The sequence below is a fragment of the Hylobates moloch genome, unplaced genomic scaffold (assembly GCF_009828535.3).
Source record: "Hylobates moloch isolate HMO894 unplaced genomic scaffold, HMol_V3 SCAFFOLD_6, whole genome shotgun sequence".
In the NCBI taxonomy this organism is placed as follows: domain Eukaryota; kingdom Metazoa; phylum Chordata; class Mammalia; order Primates; family Hylobatidae; genus Hylobates; species Hylobates moloch.
The window spans coordinates 24,989,922-25,004,853 of record NW_026652281.1 but is presented as its reverse complement, the minus strand read 5'-3'; the positions used below and the strand labels follow the sequence as shown (position 1 = coordinate 25,004,853).

The following is a 14,932-nucleotide window of genomic DNA, read 5'->3' as shown; positions in this document are numbered from 1 at the left end:
CAAAGAATTAAAGATTAGATGCCATAAAACATACTTTCTGTACACTCATCAACCCAGGTCAGAGAAGCTAGGTTCTGGAGTCCTATGTGGGTAGTTCTAGGAGCTACCAACAGTCTCTCAACCAAAGGATGAGCAATGAGTCATCTTAGAAGGGATAAATAAGAACATCATATCCAGATAGGGAAACATGCTTCAGTTTCTGGGTGGATTTGAGAGAAGGAAGTATATGACAGATATATGAAGAAAAAGGCAATGAACAAAGGAGAAATGGTGGTGCGGTGTCAATAGCAAAAGCCTTTGTGTGTTTTAGGACTTTGATCCGTTTTGATCTCCTGTTTGTTGCCTAATTGTATTTAAAGAAACTAAGGTTGTTGCTAAAGTGCATCATAAGTAGGACTTAACATATATTCCCAAAGAATTTTAGAGTAGAGATGTAGCTTCACATTTTGAGAGGCTGAGGTGGAAGGATTGCTTGAGCTCAGGAGTTTGAGACCAGCCTGGGTAACATAGTGAAATGTTGTCCCCACTAAAAATAATGAAACCAGCTCGGCGCCTATAGTCCTAGCTACTCAGGAGGCTGAAGTGGGAGGACCACTATTAAATAAGTGCTAACTTTGTGCCAGTTTGCTGGGCTATAACTGTGAGCAATCCTTTATGAAGCTTAAATTCTAGTGCAAAGACAGATAATAAATAAATAAAATAATTTCAAAGTAGGACTAAGTTATTACAGAAAAATAATAGTGTGATCAGGTGACTACATGGGAGCAGTGCTGTTTCAGATTAAGTGCTAGGGAAGAGGAAGCAATTGAGATAAGACCTGATTTCTTAATCTCTAAGACTACAGATAAGCTGTTTCGGTAATTACTTTTATCTTAAGAAATAAGCCATAAGGTTAAAACATCAATTTGCTTCCTAACTTCTATAAATATATCATATTTTGAGAACCTCTCTCGTCTATTTGGATGCATTTGTATTTGGATGCATTTGTATCACATAAGGCAATGCTGTCCTCTGGTGGTAGTAACTTTAATAGCATGCCAGCTTTACTTTTGCAAACCTTTATAAGGATGTGTTCTTTATTTAGTGGCATTTATTTAAAATAGATGTCCTTTTTAGATTGTGTTTGAATTTAAGGGCCATTAGAATTTATTTGAAAATCTTATTTATTCTCAAATAAATGCTTGGCGTAGTTCAGTAAAACACTGTTGAAGGAAAGATTACTTAAGTGTAAAGAACTCAACTCTCAGACCTCAACTCTCAGAACTCTCAGTACTGGAAATACAAACTAAGCAAAGTAAATTGCTGATACAAGTGTAGAAAATTTGGGACTTGGTCTTGTTCATCAAAGTGTGTATTACATTAAATTGCCCATTTCAAAGGGCTAATACAACTTTAGAAAATTTTGGAAGAATCTACTTTGGAATTTGAAAAGACGGTGTTTAAGAATAGTGAACATTATTAAAGGAATTTTATATCAAGCAACAAATTTCCATTGAAATATGGCCATATTCTTAAATTTAATATTCTAAGTATTTGGTCTGTCACTTCTAAATACCTATTTTTATGGCTTGCTTTCTGCTATTTGGTTATTTTTCTGCTCTTTTCTAAGTCTTAAATTTAAAGGTTCATTTGGAGTAAAGGATTTTATCTTTTAGAAAGTAATTGAGATTTGAGAAATATTAGGTAGCTGACAGTTAAAAATAAATTTTACTTATTTTTTAAAATCCAGAACAAATCTCTTACATGTGTAGTCTTGTGGTACTGTGGCAGCTCTTCTCTAGGCTCTCGACTGGGTAATCCATTTCAGTTCTTTCTGCTAGTCACCTCCATGAGAGTAAAGTTGATAAACATTCATCATTACATATATTTCTAGTTGAATCTTTATCAGCTGATCCACAATTTTAAATTATTTACATTCCATGGTCTAGTCAGTGTGTGCTGTTTGGTTTACTTAAAAAAAAAAAATGCGGTTATGTAATTTGGTTTTCAGTACCCTCATGGTGGTTTCATAATTATGGCAGAAATCACAATAAATAATTTAAAATTATTTTTTACTAAAGATAATGTGGGTAGAGAGATTATGTAATTTAACTGGACAGTGTAGATGTCTGTTTACATTTATTTCACAGAAGTATATAAAACATACCTGGTAGTTATTTTATATTCTGTAATCTTTTGCCGAGTGGGACACCTGAAGCTATTTTTTTTTTTTTTTTTTGAAACAGAGTCTCACTCTGTCGCCCAGGCTGGAGTGCGATGGTGCCATGTTGGCTCACTGCAACCTCCGCCGCCTGGGTTCAAGTGATTCTCTTGCCTCAGCCTCCTGAGTAGCTGGGATTACAGGCACCCGCCACCACGCCTGGCTAATTTTTGTATTTTTAGTAGAGACAGGGTTTCACCATGTTGGTCAGGCTGGTCTTGAACTCCTGACCTTGTGATCTGCCCACCTTGGCCTCCCGAAGTGCTGGGATTACAGGCATGAGCCACTGCTCCTGGCCAAAACTATTCTTTTATGAATATAGATTGGTAAGAATTATAGAAACATCTTTATAAGGTCATATTATACATAGTCTGAATTGGCAGCTCTCGGTGATGAAATCACCATGTATATAGATATGCTTTGCTTTTATTACAAAATATGATTTATAAACATGCCTACATACTCACAGAGGACTTCAGTGGAAACCAGGGATACCCAACCATGCTTGCCTGTGCCAAAAGTAAACTCAACCTTAGGAAGGGGGTGACTGTTCAAAGGTTAAAAGAAAAGATGCCTAACTATATGTAGTGTCTGTCATGTTGTATATTCTAATAGACTGACTCTTTTATATCTGGAAGGGGAAAATGCCGTATCTTCATACCTTTATTTGAAGGATTGTGAGGCTTTCAAGATAGATATGTATTTAATTTTTTTCTGGTGGGAGCAGATCAGTGATTCTAATTTTTCCGTTCATACTAGACCACAGCATTTTCCCACAGCAGCCTTGATGTGTTCATCTCCTCTTTTAGAGACAGGGTTTTGCCCTGTCACACAGACTAGGGTTCAGTGGCACAATCATAGATCAAACATTCCACCTGCCTCAGCCTCTCAAGGAGATGGGATAACAGGCGGGTGCCACCATGTCCAGTGCGTGCGTGTGTGTGTGTGTGTGTATGTATGTATGTATAATATATGTGTGTACATTTGTATATGTATGTGTGTATGTATATATATTTAGAGATATTTGTGTATGTGTATATATAGTTAGAGAGAGAGAGGTATTTAGAGATGGGGTCTTGCTGTATTGTCCAGGTTGGTCTTGAATTCTTACCTGAGCTCAAGCAGTCCTCCTGCCTCGGCCTCCCAAAGTGCTGGGATTACAGGCATGAGCCGTTGTGCCCAGCCAAGATTTTTTTTCACCTAGAAATAAAAGTCAGGATTATATTGTTTTGCATATACAGTTTTGACTTGTAAAATGGAATCACCTCAATTGTGCTACTTTAAATATTAAGCATAGTTTTTATCTTAACTAAACTTTCAATAAGCTTGACCTTCTTTAACCCTTAAAGAGTGCAAAATTCCCAGTCTTGACATTCTATATAATGTATTTTCTGTCTTTCACTTTTTTAATATGATGGAAAATGTTGTTGACTAGTGTATATTGGAGTGTCTTTTTATTTTTGGAGTCTAAACTGATTATTGGTGAGGATAAGCTCCCCAATGTTACGATCATTATTGCCTTCCTAATGGCTTCAACAATCACATATAAATATCAAGGAGAAAGGGTGAGAATGCATAGAATGAAATTCTTAATTAATCTCAGTGAAAAACCTTTTGAATTTAATGGCTCCTTTTTATGTTGCTTAGAATGTCTTGCTATTCTTAAAAGGCATGCGAATGAAACATAATAGTAATAGCTCTGCCATATTTTCACTAATACATATGCTTCATTGGTGTAATCACTGTTTATCTTGCACTAGCCTGTTGCTTTTTATGATCATTTAAGTTAAAGTGATACAGTCAACTTTGTGACATTTTAGTGCTTTTAAAATAAAGAGTGTTTCCCTCATCTGCAGGTGCTGCTGTTTTTTCAAACGAAGGAAAAGGAAAACCATACAGCGCCACAAATGACTCTGGACACAGACAGATCCTGGGGAGTTACTTACATGTTCATCTGCTGTCTTGTGATTAAAATCATCTCTGTAGTGACCACATATATTTTCAAGGACTCACTCTTAGAAACAAAAATGTCATACTTTCATACTTCATGTTGTGGTTGTCTTACATTCTTTTTTTTTTTTTTTCCTAATTTGACTTTTATGGAAGCTTTAAAGTTTTGTCAAAACATGAGTGCTTTGCCCATCAATGAATGGAATAGACCAATGAGGTGGTATTGATGAGTATAGTTCTATAGAACATTTTCCAGAAGTTCTTCTGTTGTAGAAAGCAGTACAGTATCTTAAGTGTCAACCAGTTATATACCTAATCTGGTTTTTTATAACTTCTGTAAGAGCATAATCAAACAGGAATTTTCTTTTCTCAGTGGATAATACAACAGAGAAAACAGAGTTGCCCAAATATTTAAAAGAAGTTATTCCTTGAGAAGTTCATATTTTGTGACATCTGCATTGATTTCAGTATTACTGATGGTACTGTTATTCATAAGTCATATTAACATTCTCTCTGTGAAATCATGGTACAGTCACTGCCCAGAGGTACTGAGGAAAAAGCAATATGGGTTCGGCAGATGGTGGTGGTAAAATGAATCTTAAGGAGTGTGGTAAATATGTGCTCCGCTTTTGTTGCATCACTATGTAAAGTACTGTTTGCAGAAGTGGCAAAAGCGCTTATTTTTAAAAATGCAAAATATTTGTACAATGTAACTTTATGCTTCCAAATAATAATGTATGTTAGACAGCAAGAAATGAATACTTTAAAAAGTGATATATGTTGGAGTTATAAAGAAATACACTAAGGAGAGGTGGTAAATGTGAACCTTGTTGCAATGTATAAGGTGGAAGCCTAAAGAAATCTCACTGAAACTTACTGCTGAATGATTACCGTCTCCCTTAAGCAGAAAACTTTGGATGTGCCATGCAATGGTGTCTGTGTAATTATTTTGCTCTTTGATAAAAAAAGACCCCCAGCAATAAAAAGTGGGTCACTCTATGCCCTCTGTGCACATTAGTCTCTTGTATTCAACTTTGCCGATTCTCTGGAATTTTCCTACTCTTTAGCATAATTTTGATGATTGAAAAATATTTTGGAAAGGATGGGTCAGGTGCTTTGCCTCCATAGTCTTTTGAAGTGCCTGCATATGAACAAAAAAAAAAAAAAAAAAAATTCTGTAAAAAAGGAAGCCCATTCCACTTTTCAAGTATGCTTTGTTTTAAGCCATAAAGACACACATCTAGTTTTGTCACATTCTACTAGCCAGAATTTTGAAGAAGGGTTAAAACAAAGACTGGCTAGAAAGATAATTATTTTGAACAAATCTCATATTTATCTTTCATTTATAAAATTGTTACTTATTCCTTCCGTGCAGTCTCTTCGTTGTCTTTAAGTGTGTGCCTCCAGGCATGCTTATTTATTTTTATTGTCTCAAGGTAACATTTAAGATGTATATTAAAGTAAACCTACATTTTTTTACTTCATTATTGCATTTACAGGGATTTAATTGTACTTTGTAATTTATTTTTCTTATTAGCCAAAAGTTTAATGCATTTTTTTTTTTGATGAATTAGGCACCCACATGAACACCACAAATCAGGACATTGTTTATCATTGTTGCTATGAATCCTATGAATGATCTTTTTTTTTTTATTTTAAAGACCTACACTTAACCTACAAAACATTTGCTGTATAATTTGGTCAACAGTTTCTATCTATCTGTATACCGTCATGATGTCTTAAACTGCAGGAGTTACATACTGAGTTTATATTTTTATTTGCTTTGAGCAAGGTAGATGAACGTTTTGGCCATTATAATGTGAAACCACTTCTTCTTTCTTTACAGTATTTGACCAAATTTGTGTGTCTATGATATTTGTAAATACATGCGAATATCTGTATTTCTTATCATAAACCTATTTAGTTTTATTCTCAGTAGGGTTTTTTGGATTGTACAGTGTTTATATGATCTGAACTCCTTATACATAAGAAGGTGTGTATATTAATCCAATTATGGACTTAAAATATTTTAAAAGTATAAATACCCTTATTTGCTGCAAAGACCAGTGTGTAGGCATTTGCTTTTTAGCAATATTTTTAAGTGCTCCATTTTAATGCCAAGGAATAAGTCTTTTGGCAACACAAACTGGTCAATAATAGGTAATGCAGGTATGTTCAGGTTAAGCCAACAATGTTTTGCATTTTTATGCTTATTTTCTGTCAACACTAATGAAGTCAACATTGCCTGAATGTCTGAATAATGAAACACATCCCTGTTTAAAAGTATGTAACTGAAAAAGAAATAAAAAAAATAAAAGTAGTTTTTTTAAACTTGCTCTTTCCCATTTCCTCTAAAGATGGGTAAAATAATGTCACTCCCTAATTTAAGATAGGAATTTTAAAAATTTGGTTTATTTAGTCTGTTACATATGAGAAGCAGAGCTAAAGGAATATGCTTTTGTTACTTTGTTTATGTTTTGTTTTGCTTTCTTGAAATCCAGTGGTGAAGAGCACACACTAAGAAGGATCTAAGCTTTCTTTAATATTAAAAAAAAGTATACTTCTCTGAACTGTTTAATAGAGCAATAATTAAATACATCTTCTGATAAATTAAGGGAAATAGAATCATTTTTCCTTTTTGAGAATGGAATCATACTATTATGTTCACAGAAATTAAGCATTATTCCAGTTTTAAGTGAATGACTTTAAAATCATTGTAGATGGGGAGCCCATATTTCTAACAGTATCTCATAGTTCATCATTGTGCTAGGTGCTTTAAGGGATTTTACAAAATGGCATTAATGATACGCTACTTGCTGAGGGATGCTACAGGTAAGATAAGGCAAAGCAGCCCTCTCTCAGCCTATGAATATTGTGTCCATTAAGCAGCAGAGACCTTCAGAAGCAGGAGAAAGATCTGGAGATGACACAAAACTGTTAAAAGCTCTATTTAGAAAAATTCGACTTAAGATTGGGATTTCAGTCTGAATGAATGTATAGTTGCGTTTGTCAGAACTCTTTGAATTGAAAGTGACAGAAATTGAACCTGGCTTGAGCAGTAAGAGTGTACATTATCTCATTTAACTGAAAAGTCCAGTGGTAAGACTGCCTTCAGACATGCTTAATCCTGGAGTTAAGACAGGAATCTTCTCCATATCTTTTGGTTTTGCTTTCCTACCCTGCTGTTTTCACTGTCAGGAAGACTTTCCATGTGTCATGGTAAAGTGGTCATCCGGCAGCTTGAGACTTCTACCCTACCATCTTAGTAGTCTCAGCAAAAGCAAAGGGCCATTTTTCTCAATAGTTCCAACAGAAGCCTAAGACTGACATTCCCTTATTGGTTGATGTGCCCACCCCTGAGCCAATTACTATGGACAAGGGAATATTGTTCTCCCAGTGGCTGAGCCTGAGTCATGGTTTGACCTTGAGGAGACACAATGGTGATGGAACTGGTTGAGAATAGTTAAAAACTTTTTTTTCTACTAGAGTGCAAATAGAATTATAAAGATTTGCTGATATTCAGGATAACTAATTTCTTCTCTGCCCGGTTCTAATACAGACCCACATAAATTATTTTCTTAGGACATTTGCTTGTTCATAACACTACATGGATCATAACCAAAGAAAGGAGTATATATAGAAGAATGATCAGGTAATATTACTGGGATATAAAAATGGTTTTGTTAAGCCAATTGTTTATTGGGATATTTATACTTTGATTTCACTTAAATGGACAGACACTCTGGCACTTCTCCAGACTAGGGGTTGGAATCTTTTATGGTAAAGTTTAGGCTTTGTGAGCCAAAAGGCAAAATTGAGGCTTTTATATATTTAAGTAATGAGAAAGAAAACTTTTCACATACATTTTATTGATAAAATTCAAAATGTATTAATACTTGAATGTGTTTTTTTGTGATACAGGGCTACTAATGATAAGAATCGAGTGATTTTGAGGGGATAATATCTCACTAAATTGGGGTTCAAAATTAATTGCAAGCATTCATTTGTTAATGCTGGCCTATAATGTGATATTTTTGTATTTCATCTTTGAAAACATCTCACTCAAATAGATACATCCATGTACTGTTATCAGTTGTGATTGTGTAATTTTAATTGATCATATTCATCATTTGGAAGGTATTTATAGAATTCTATTATATTCTGCTATTGCCATTTGCCTTTTAGCTGTCATTACATTGCATATTAATCACTTCCTATTGAAGGTTAGGTGGATGCTCAATTGTATATTTAAATGAATATTTAAATAGAAAAATTTCCTTTACACTTGCCTTAAGGTTCAGTAACGCAGCTTGAACTATAGTGGAACTTGGAAAATATGTTCACTACAAGTTTGTGCAGGAATGGAGATCTTGCTTCTTATCTTGACAGCATGGGAAATATATAAAGCCAGCTTGATATTACTTGTGATTTAAACAACATTAGTTGCTATCAAAATGAGCTTGTCACAGTATGTTTCACATATAAGTGCTGTTTTGCCTCATAATTGTAGGTTGAATTTATTAAAAAGCATTATTAAGTTTGCAGCAAAAGCTAATTTCAGTGTTTGAAAATAGTTTCAGTGTTTGAAAATAGTTTCAGGGTGATTCTCCTCATTCATAACAATTTCAGTCTTGGTTCTGAGCTCAAAAAATTACAATAAAAATTACAATAAAACTACCGTTCCAACCTGGGCAACATGGCAAAACCCCGTCTCTACAAAAAATTAGTGAGGCATGGTGGCATGCACCCATAGTCCCAGCTACCCAGGAGGCTGAGGTGGGAGGATGTCCTGAGCCCAGGAGTCGAGGCTGCAGTGAGCCATGATTATGCTGCTGCACTCCAGCCTGGGTGGCAGAGTGAGATCCTGTGTCTAACAAAGCCAAAAAATTTTACTGCTGCCATCAAACTGCTATGTAATTGGGCAAGTCAGAATACTCAACTTCTATTTCTGACAAAACTAAATGGAACCGGTGATGATTAAGATCACAAGTGAATAAAATTTACCATTGACTTTACTAGTTCGATGACATTCAAATATTTCCCACAAATACCTGCTGATGAATAATGCAGCATATAACCATTGAGCAATTTATTCAGTTGTGCGGTTTTTTTTCTTTTTCTTTTTTTTTTTTTTTTGCCACTTCACACATTTTTACCACCATGAATTGCCACACATCTTAGCAGATTCTACTTCAGGTTGTATTATATTGGTGTTTTCTCGACTTCTTTGAAATATTTTTTCCTGTAGTTATTATATGCAGACTATTCATAAAGGCTAGTTCTTGAGTCACTTCAAACTCAGCATTGACTTCTCAAGTATACAGTGGGGCAGTGTTGGTAACATTTGTTGTCTCACCAAAAGCCAAGGAAAGCTACTTGAAATCATTTGCCTTGTTTTTTAATTAACTGTTGGTGTTGCCACAGTGTCCTCACCTCTCCAAGCAAGTATTATTACTGAAAAGCTAGTAGTCATAAAGAAGTTTTTCTCTGGGCCCACTTTCTGGTTGCTGCAATCAAACACAATTAAATTAACTCACCATCAGTATATAGCTGTCTTTGCTTGGCTAACAAATGAGCCACTCAGAAAGTTACTTTGGTTACACCCGTATTCTAATTTTTTAAATTAGTAGATTATGCTGTGATAAGATATTACATTTTAAGTTTTCTAATTGTTCTAACTTGATTTCCTGTGGGTTGGGAATATTGTGATGAGTGCTTAGTCTGGAAATATATTTTTTTAGCACAGTGAAAGTGTCATTGCATAATAAACACAATGCTTTGCCATATAGTTGTACAACAATTCACACTCCACTGTGCCTTAAAAGTGCAACACTCAAAGTCCACTTTTTAAAACTTTTTTTGACATGATGTATATGCACTGGTAATAAAAAATAATAAAATGTCCGTATGACCATATATATGACACTTGAAATGCTGTTGAGTTTTATAGCCATCACTGAGATTTGTAGCATGTTGAATAGCAGTGAAAAACAATGAAAGCACCACATATGGTTACTGTCACAATTATTCAACTCTGCCTTTGTAGCATGAAAGCAGCCATAGTCAATATGTAAATGAATGAACATGGCTGTGTTCCAATAAAATTTTATTTATGGACACTAAAATTTGAATTTCATATAATTTGTATGTGTCATAAAATTCCCTCGATTTTTTCAACCATTTAGAAATGTTAAGTGTCATTCTTAGTTTGTGAGCTGAGCAAAAATAGGAGGTGGGCTGAAGTCTAAAATACATGTTACTTCTCATAACTATGATATGAGATAGATATTAGTGGTAAGTGGAGGGAAATGTTTGTGTGGGATCAAATTTTATGTAAGGAAATTTAAGTGGTTGCATTTCTTTTATAAAGACTCTTGCTTACCTAAGCCACCTAGAATCGGCTGGGAGGCTTAAATGCTCAGATAACAAGGACTGACTAACAAGGCTGAGATGGATTTTTTCTAGCATCCTTCCATCAGAGGCCTTGTTATTTAAAAATATGTTGGCATCTCAAAGAGCCTAGCATAGTGCTTTACAGATAAACAATTATTGTTTGTGGATTGGTTTTATGATTGAAGCCTAATGAAAAATAATTTTTCAATGTATATAGGGTGCAGATAAAATGGGACTTTGTCAGAAAAAGGGAGAAAGAAAAGTATTGGTTGACAGAAGTCTGTTAAACTGGAAACGTGATTTTGCGTCACTAATAAGGTTAAGATGGGCAAATAAAAAGTCAAATACTTATTGGACTCTAATACATTACATGAATCAGTCCCCTTACAATTATAATGTACTTATATTCTCTATTTTGTAATTAAAATATTTACTATAAACATGCATTTTAACTAACATTATATAAATAGTGGACTTAACACTATTTAGTGAAATTCTTTTAAATTTCTGTTGATTTTATAGCTTGTAACCCCTGGAATCTACACTAAATGTGTTTCTGAAGCTAGCTCTTCCTCCTGTTTTGTAAGGATAGTAAATGAAACCTGTAGTCTAGTTAGGAAATGACAGGTGGTTAACTTGTGAGTGGTTTTTAAGAGCTTTCTTGATGAGTAAACTACATCTAACTTGCAGTGAGACCTTGAACTCCTCTTTATTTACCTTTCACCAAGTAGAAAGCACCATCATCATCTGCCCTAAAAACATGCCCTTTTCTTCAGCTGCAAAATGCTTTCAGACTATCGAATATGGAGCCTTTTTCTGGACACACAAAAATGCATAAGGGAATAGATATGTCATTCTCATGTGAACAACATTCAATTTCTTTTTGGCTTAAATAAAGTTCTTGTGAAAACATGGCTCCAAGTCCAATTTGGGAGTGCTGAAACTTAAGGAGTTATCACAAAGAATATGATAAAGCTCTGCCTTGTAACTAGAGCTCTATTTCCATGAAGTATCTGCAAATTCATTAGGAAAAAAAATTTTCATATTAAACTTGGCCACAAAAAAAATTGTTTTTGACTGTGACCCTTGTATTGGAGGCTTCAGACATCACCAGACATTTTTCACAGTTTATTTTAATTGTGCCTTGAAATCAAAGAATCTGCCCTCAGGTAAAGGAGGTCAGATTTGATCTGGAACTGAAGGAAAGTTCCATAATTTTCCTAAACTGTATTATAGATTTTAGAATATAAGCCATGAATGTAATCCTGTCTTTACAACCTAGTGCTGAGGTCAATGACTAAGAATTAACTCTTTGAATAGCTGTTACACCACCACAGTGTAATATCACTCTGACTCCATGCATCTTTTAAGTTAGCGCTTTCAATTAATCAAGCAAGTTATAACTTGCATCAACGTTGCCTGTAACTTGTAGAGTAAGTTCATTGTTCCTGGGTTCCCAGGGTCCCAGGAAGCACGGTTCAGCACCTAGCTTCTCTGGCTGTCTCTGCTACCCGGGCCGTTTAGATATCATTTTATTAACCCAAAAAACAATGTATGCCAACGATAGAAATCCAAATGGTACATATGATTATACAATGAAGGAAAGTCTCTTTCTGATGCCAGACATGTAGTTAACTAGTCTCTCTTTCCCAGAGGCAACTATTGTTCAATTTTATGCATATCCTTTCTAGAAACATTCTATGCTTGTGTGAACTTTACACATATACCCAAATATATATCATATAATGTAGGATTACATAAGTACAAACATACTGGATGTACTATTTTGCACCTTGTTTTTTAATTTAAAAATGGATCCTATAAATTGTTCCATAGTCATGCATATATTAGTTAAAATATATAAATTGGAAAAATTTCTAGAATTCCTAGAATTAGAATAGTTGGATTAAAGGGTATGTATGTTTATAGCTTTTTAAAACTTTTGTCTTCTTTGGAATTTATTTTGGTAAGAGTGAGATAGGGGTCTACGCTGATGCATTTGCAGATTGCAGCTAGTTTTCTCCAACACTCCTATTGACCAACAGATCTCTCGACACTGCTTCAGAAAAATAGCGTTTATCATATAATAAAGTCCCATTGTATACATATTATTGGAATTTATTCTGTTCAGTCAACTCGTTTACTCAGCTTTTAAAATTACCATAGCTTTATCATATATTTTAATATATGATTAAGCTAGTCATTTATGTTTGCATTTTTATTTTTTGACCTAATTCTTAAAATTTAGTTTTTTTAGTTAAAAAATAGCCTGGAACAGTTTTCTTTTCTGGTATCACAATTTATAGAATGATTTATGGAGATTTAAAGTCATTACAACATACCGTCTCATAGAATAGCAGGATATGCTATTATTTTAATTTGCCTGGTTATATTATTCATGTATCTTTAAGTGTTCCCCTTTATATCCTAAACTATCTCCATTGCTTGATTTGAACAATCCAGTAATAATATGCCTTACAAAATTAAAAAATTCAGTGTGCTTACATTCTTATACCAAACTGTTTCTTTCATTCTCTCAATATTTCTTAATTTTTGAAAAATATACTCATAATTTTTAATATTTATATTTTTATTATTTATCAAATTTTTAAAAAATTTGAAACAGAGTCTCACTCTGTAGTCCATGCTGGAGTGCAGTGGCATGATCATAGCTCACTGCAGCCTCAACCTCCTAGGCTCAAGTGATCCTCCCACCTCAGCTCCTCAGTAGCTGGGACTACAGGTGCCTGCTACCACACCTGCCTAATTTTTGTATTTTTTGTAGAGACGGGGCTTTGCCATGTTGTCCAGGCTGGTCTTGAACTCATGGGCTCAAGTGATCTGCCCTCCTTGGCCTCCCAGAGTGCTGGGATTACAGGTGTGAGCCACCGTGCCTGGCAGCTTTTATATGTAAGTGTAATCAATTTATTCCACCAATCCTTTAATTAATATTTCTTCAATTATTTTTTAGTCTCCTTGTGTTTAGTAATTTACGTTATTTGCCTTTCTTTATAAAAAATAGGTTGGCTGGGAATAAGTATCTACCCTTTTACCTCTTGGGCTTAGTAGACTTGCTTTACTGTCTTCTGGCAACAAAGATTTCGCGTGGCAAATGGAGTAGTTCCTTGCACATCCCACCCCATAGGTGAGTTGATAGATTGATTGATTGATTGGTTGATTTTTGCCTGCGTGCTTATAGTCTCTTTTAAGTTCATCTTTGAAATTTTGGAGTTGATTGTTTTATATCGACTTCAGAGGGGCACAATATGCCTCTTCAATCTTTTATAGAAGTTTTTTTCTATTGTCCTTCTTTGCAAACTTTTGTCTTATTTGTTTCCGTTTTCAGCAATACCAGTTATTCCTATTTTGGAGCCCTTTTGTCTTTCATTTTCTTTCATTTTCTCTCTGCTATTTGTGCAGTGTTTTCTCTTTTTCATGTCATTTTGCTCAGTTTCCTCAATGTGATTCTTCATATTTATGACTTTATTTTCACTAGTGTCTATGTTCTCTTTTGATATTTCTAATGTTTCCTTCATTTAAATCACGGTTTTATTTTTTCTATTTATTTTATTTTATTAGTTGTATGGAAAAGCTATTTTCTCCTTGACCTTCATTTGCCTTTTAAAAATATGCTTTATAATGTTTTTCTGGAATAGCTTTTGGCTGTCTTTTTTTTTTCTTGAAGTACTTCTTTATATATATATTTCTTTAATATATATGTGTATTTATATGGAATATATAATACATTCCATTAAATATATATGTAGTACATTCCATGCTTTATACATTTCATGCTGGTTCATTTCTAGTTACTATTCATCTTAGAGTTAAGGCTTTTGGGAAAAAAGTGAGGTAGGAGGAGACGGACCATTTAGCAAAATAAAAGAAAATATAGTCCTTTGATGTAAGAGCATTGAGAAGAGATGAAAAAGCCATCAGAAAAAAAATGATACAACAGCAAAAAGAGATAAATAGTGAAATGGTAGAGCTCAAAAAGAAATGAGAGAGAGAAATAAAAGTCCAACAGAAATCAAGACAACATTAGATGCTGCAAAGAATAGAATAGATGGCACAGAAACACAGTCAATGATGAAGAGAATAGGCTTGAAAAGCTATTTTTTAGTCGGCTGGTTATTTCTTTTAAAAATAAAGTATAACAGAAGGGCTGCAAGAGTGAGCTGTGTTAATTAATTGTCTTTGTAGACTTTACAAATTAAAGAAAAAAACCCCTTTTGTGGGTTAGATTCTGCTATTATCTAGCAGATATCTTTTTTGGTCACATTGAAAGTTCTCATGTCACAAGATTTCTTATGAATTGATGTGGTGTGTTCCTTTTATCTTACCAAGAACAGGTCACTATTCTCCATCTCATTTCTTTCATCTCACCCC

At 34.2% G+C, this 14,932-nt stretch overlaps 1 protein-coding gene across 8 annotated transcripts in view; it reads left to right on the top strand.

The window, feature by feature from the left end:
* CSNK1G3 (casein kinase 1 gamma 3) overlaps window positions 1-6,760 on the top strand; it is a 110,543-nt gene extending 103,783 nt beyond the window's left edge. For 6 of the 8 annotated variants that reach the window (XM_032156557.2, XM_032156558.2, XM_032156562.2 and 3 more), the window contains one exon: window positions 4,057-6,760. In XM_032156557.2, the coding sequence (XP_032012448.1) occupies window positions 4,057-4,111 (55 nt within the window). In that variant the 3' untranslated portion in view covers window positions 4,112-6,760. The remainder of the gene's footprint in view (window positions 1-4,056) is intronic. The other 2 variants (XM_058440559.1, XM_032156559.2) reach the window with 1 other exon arrangement.
* Window positions 6,761-14,932: the final 8,172 nt, after the last annotated feature.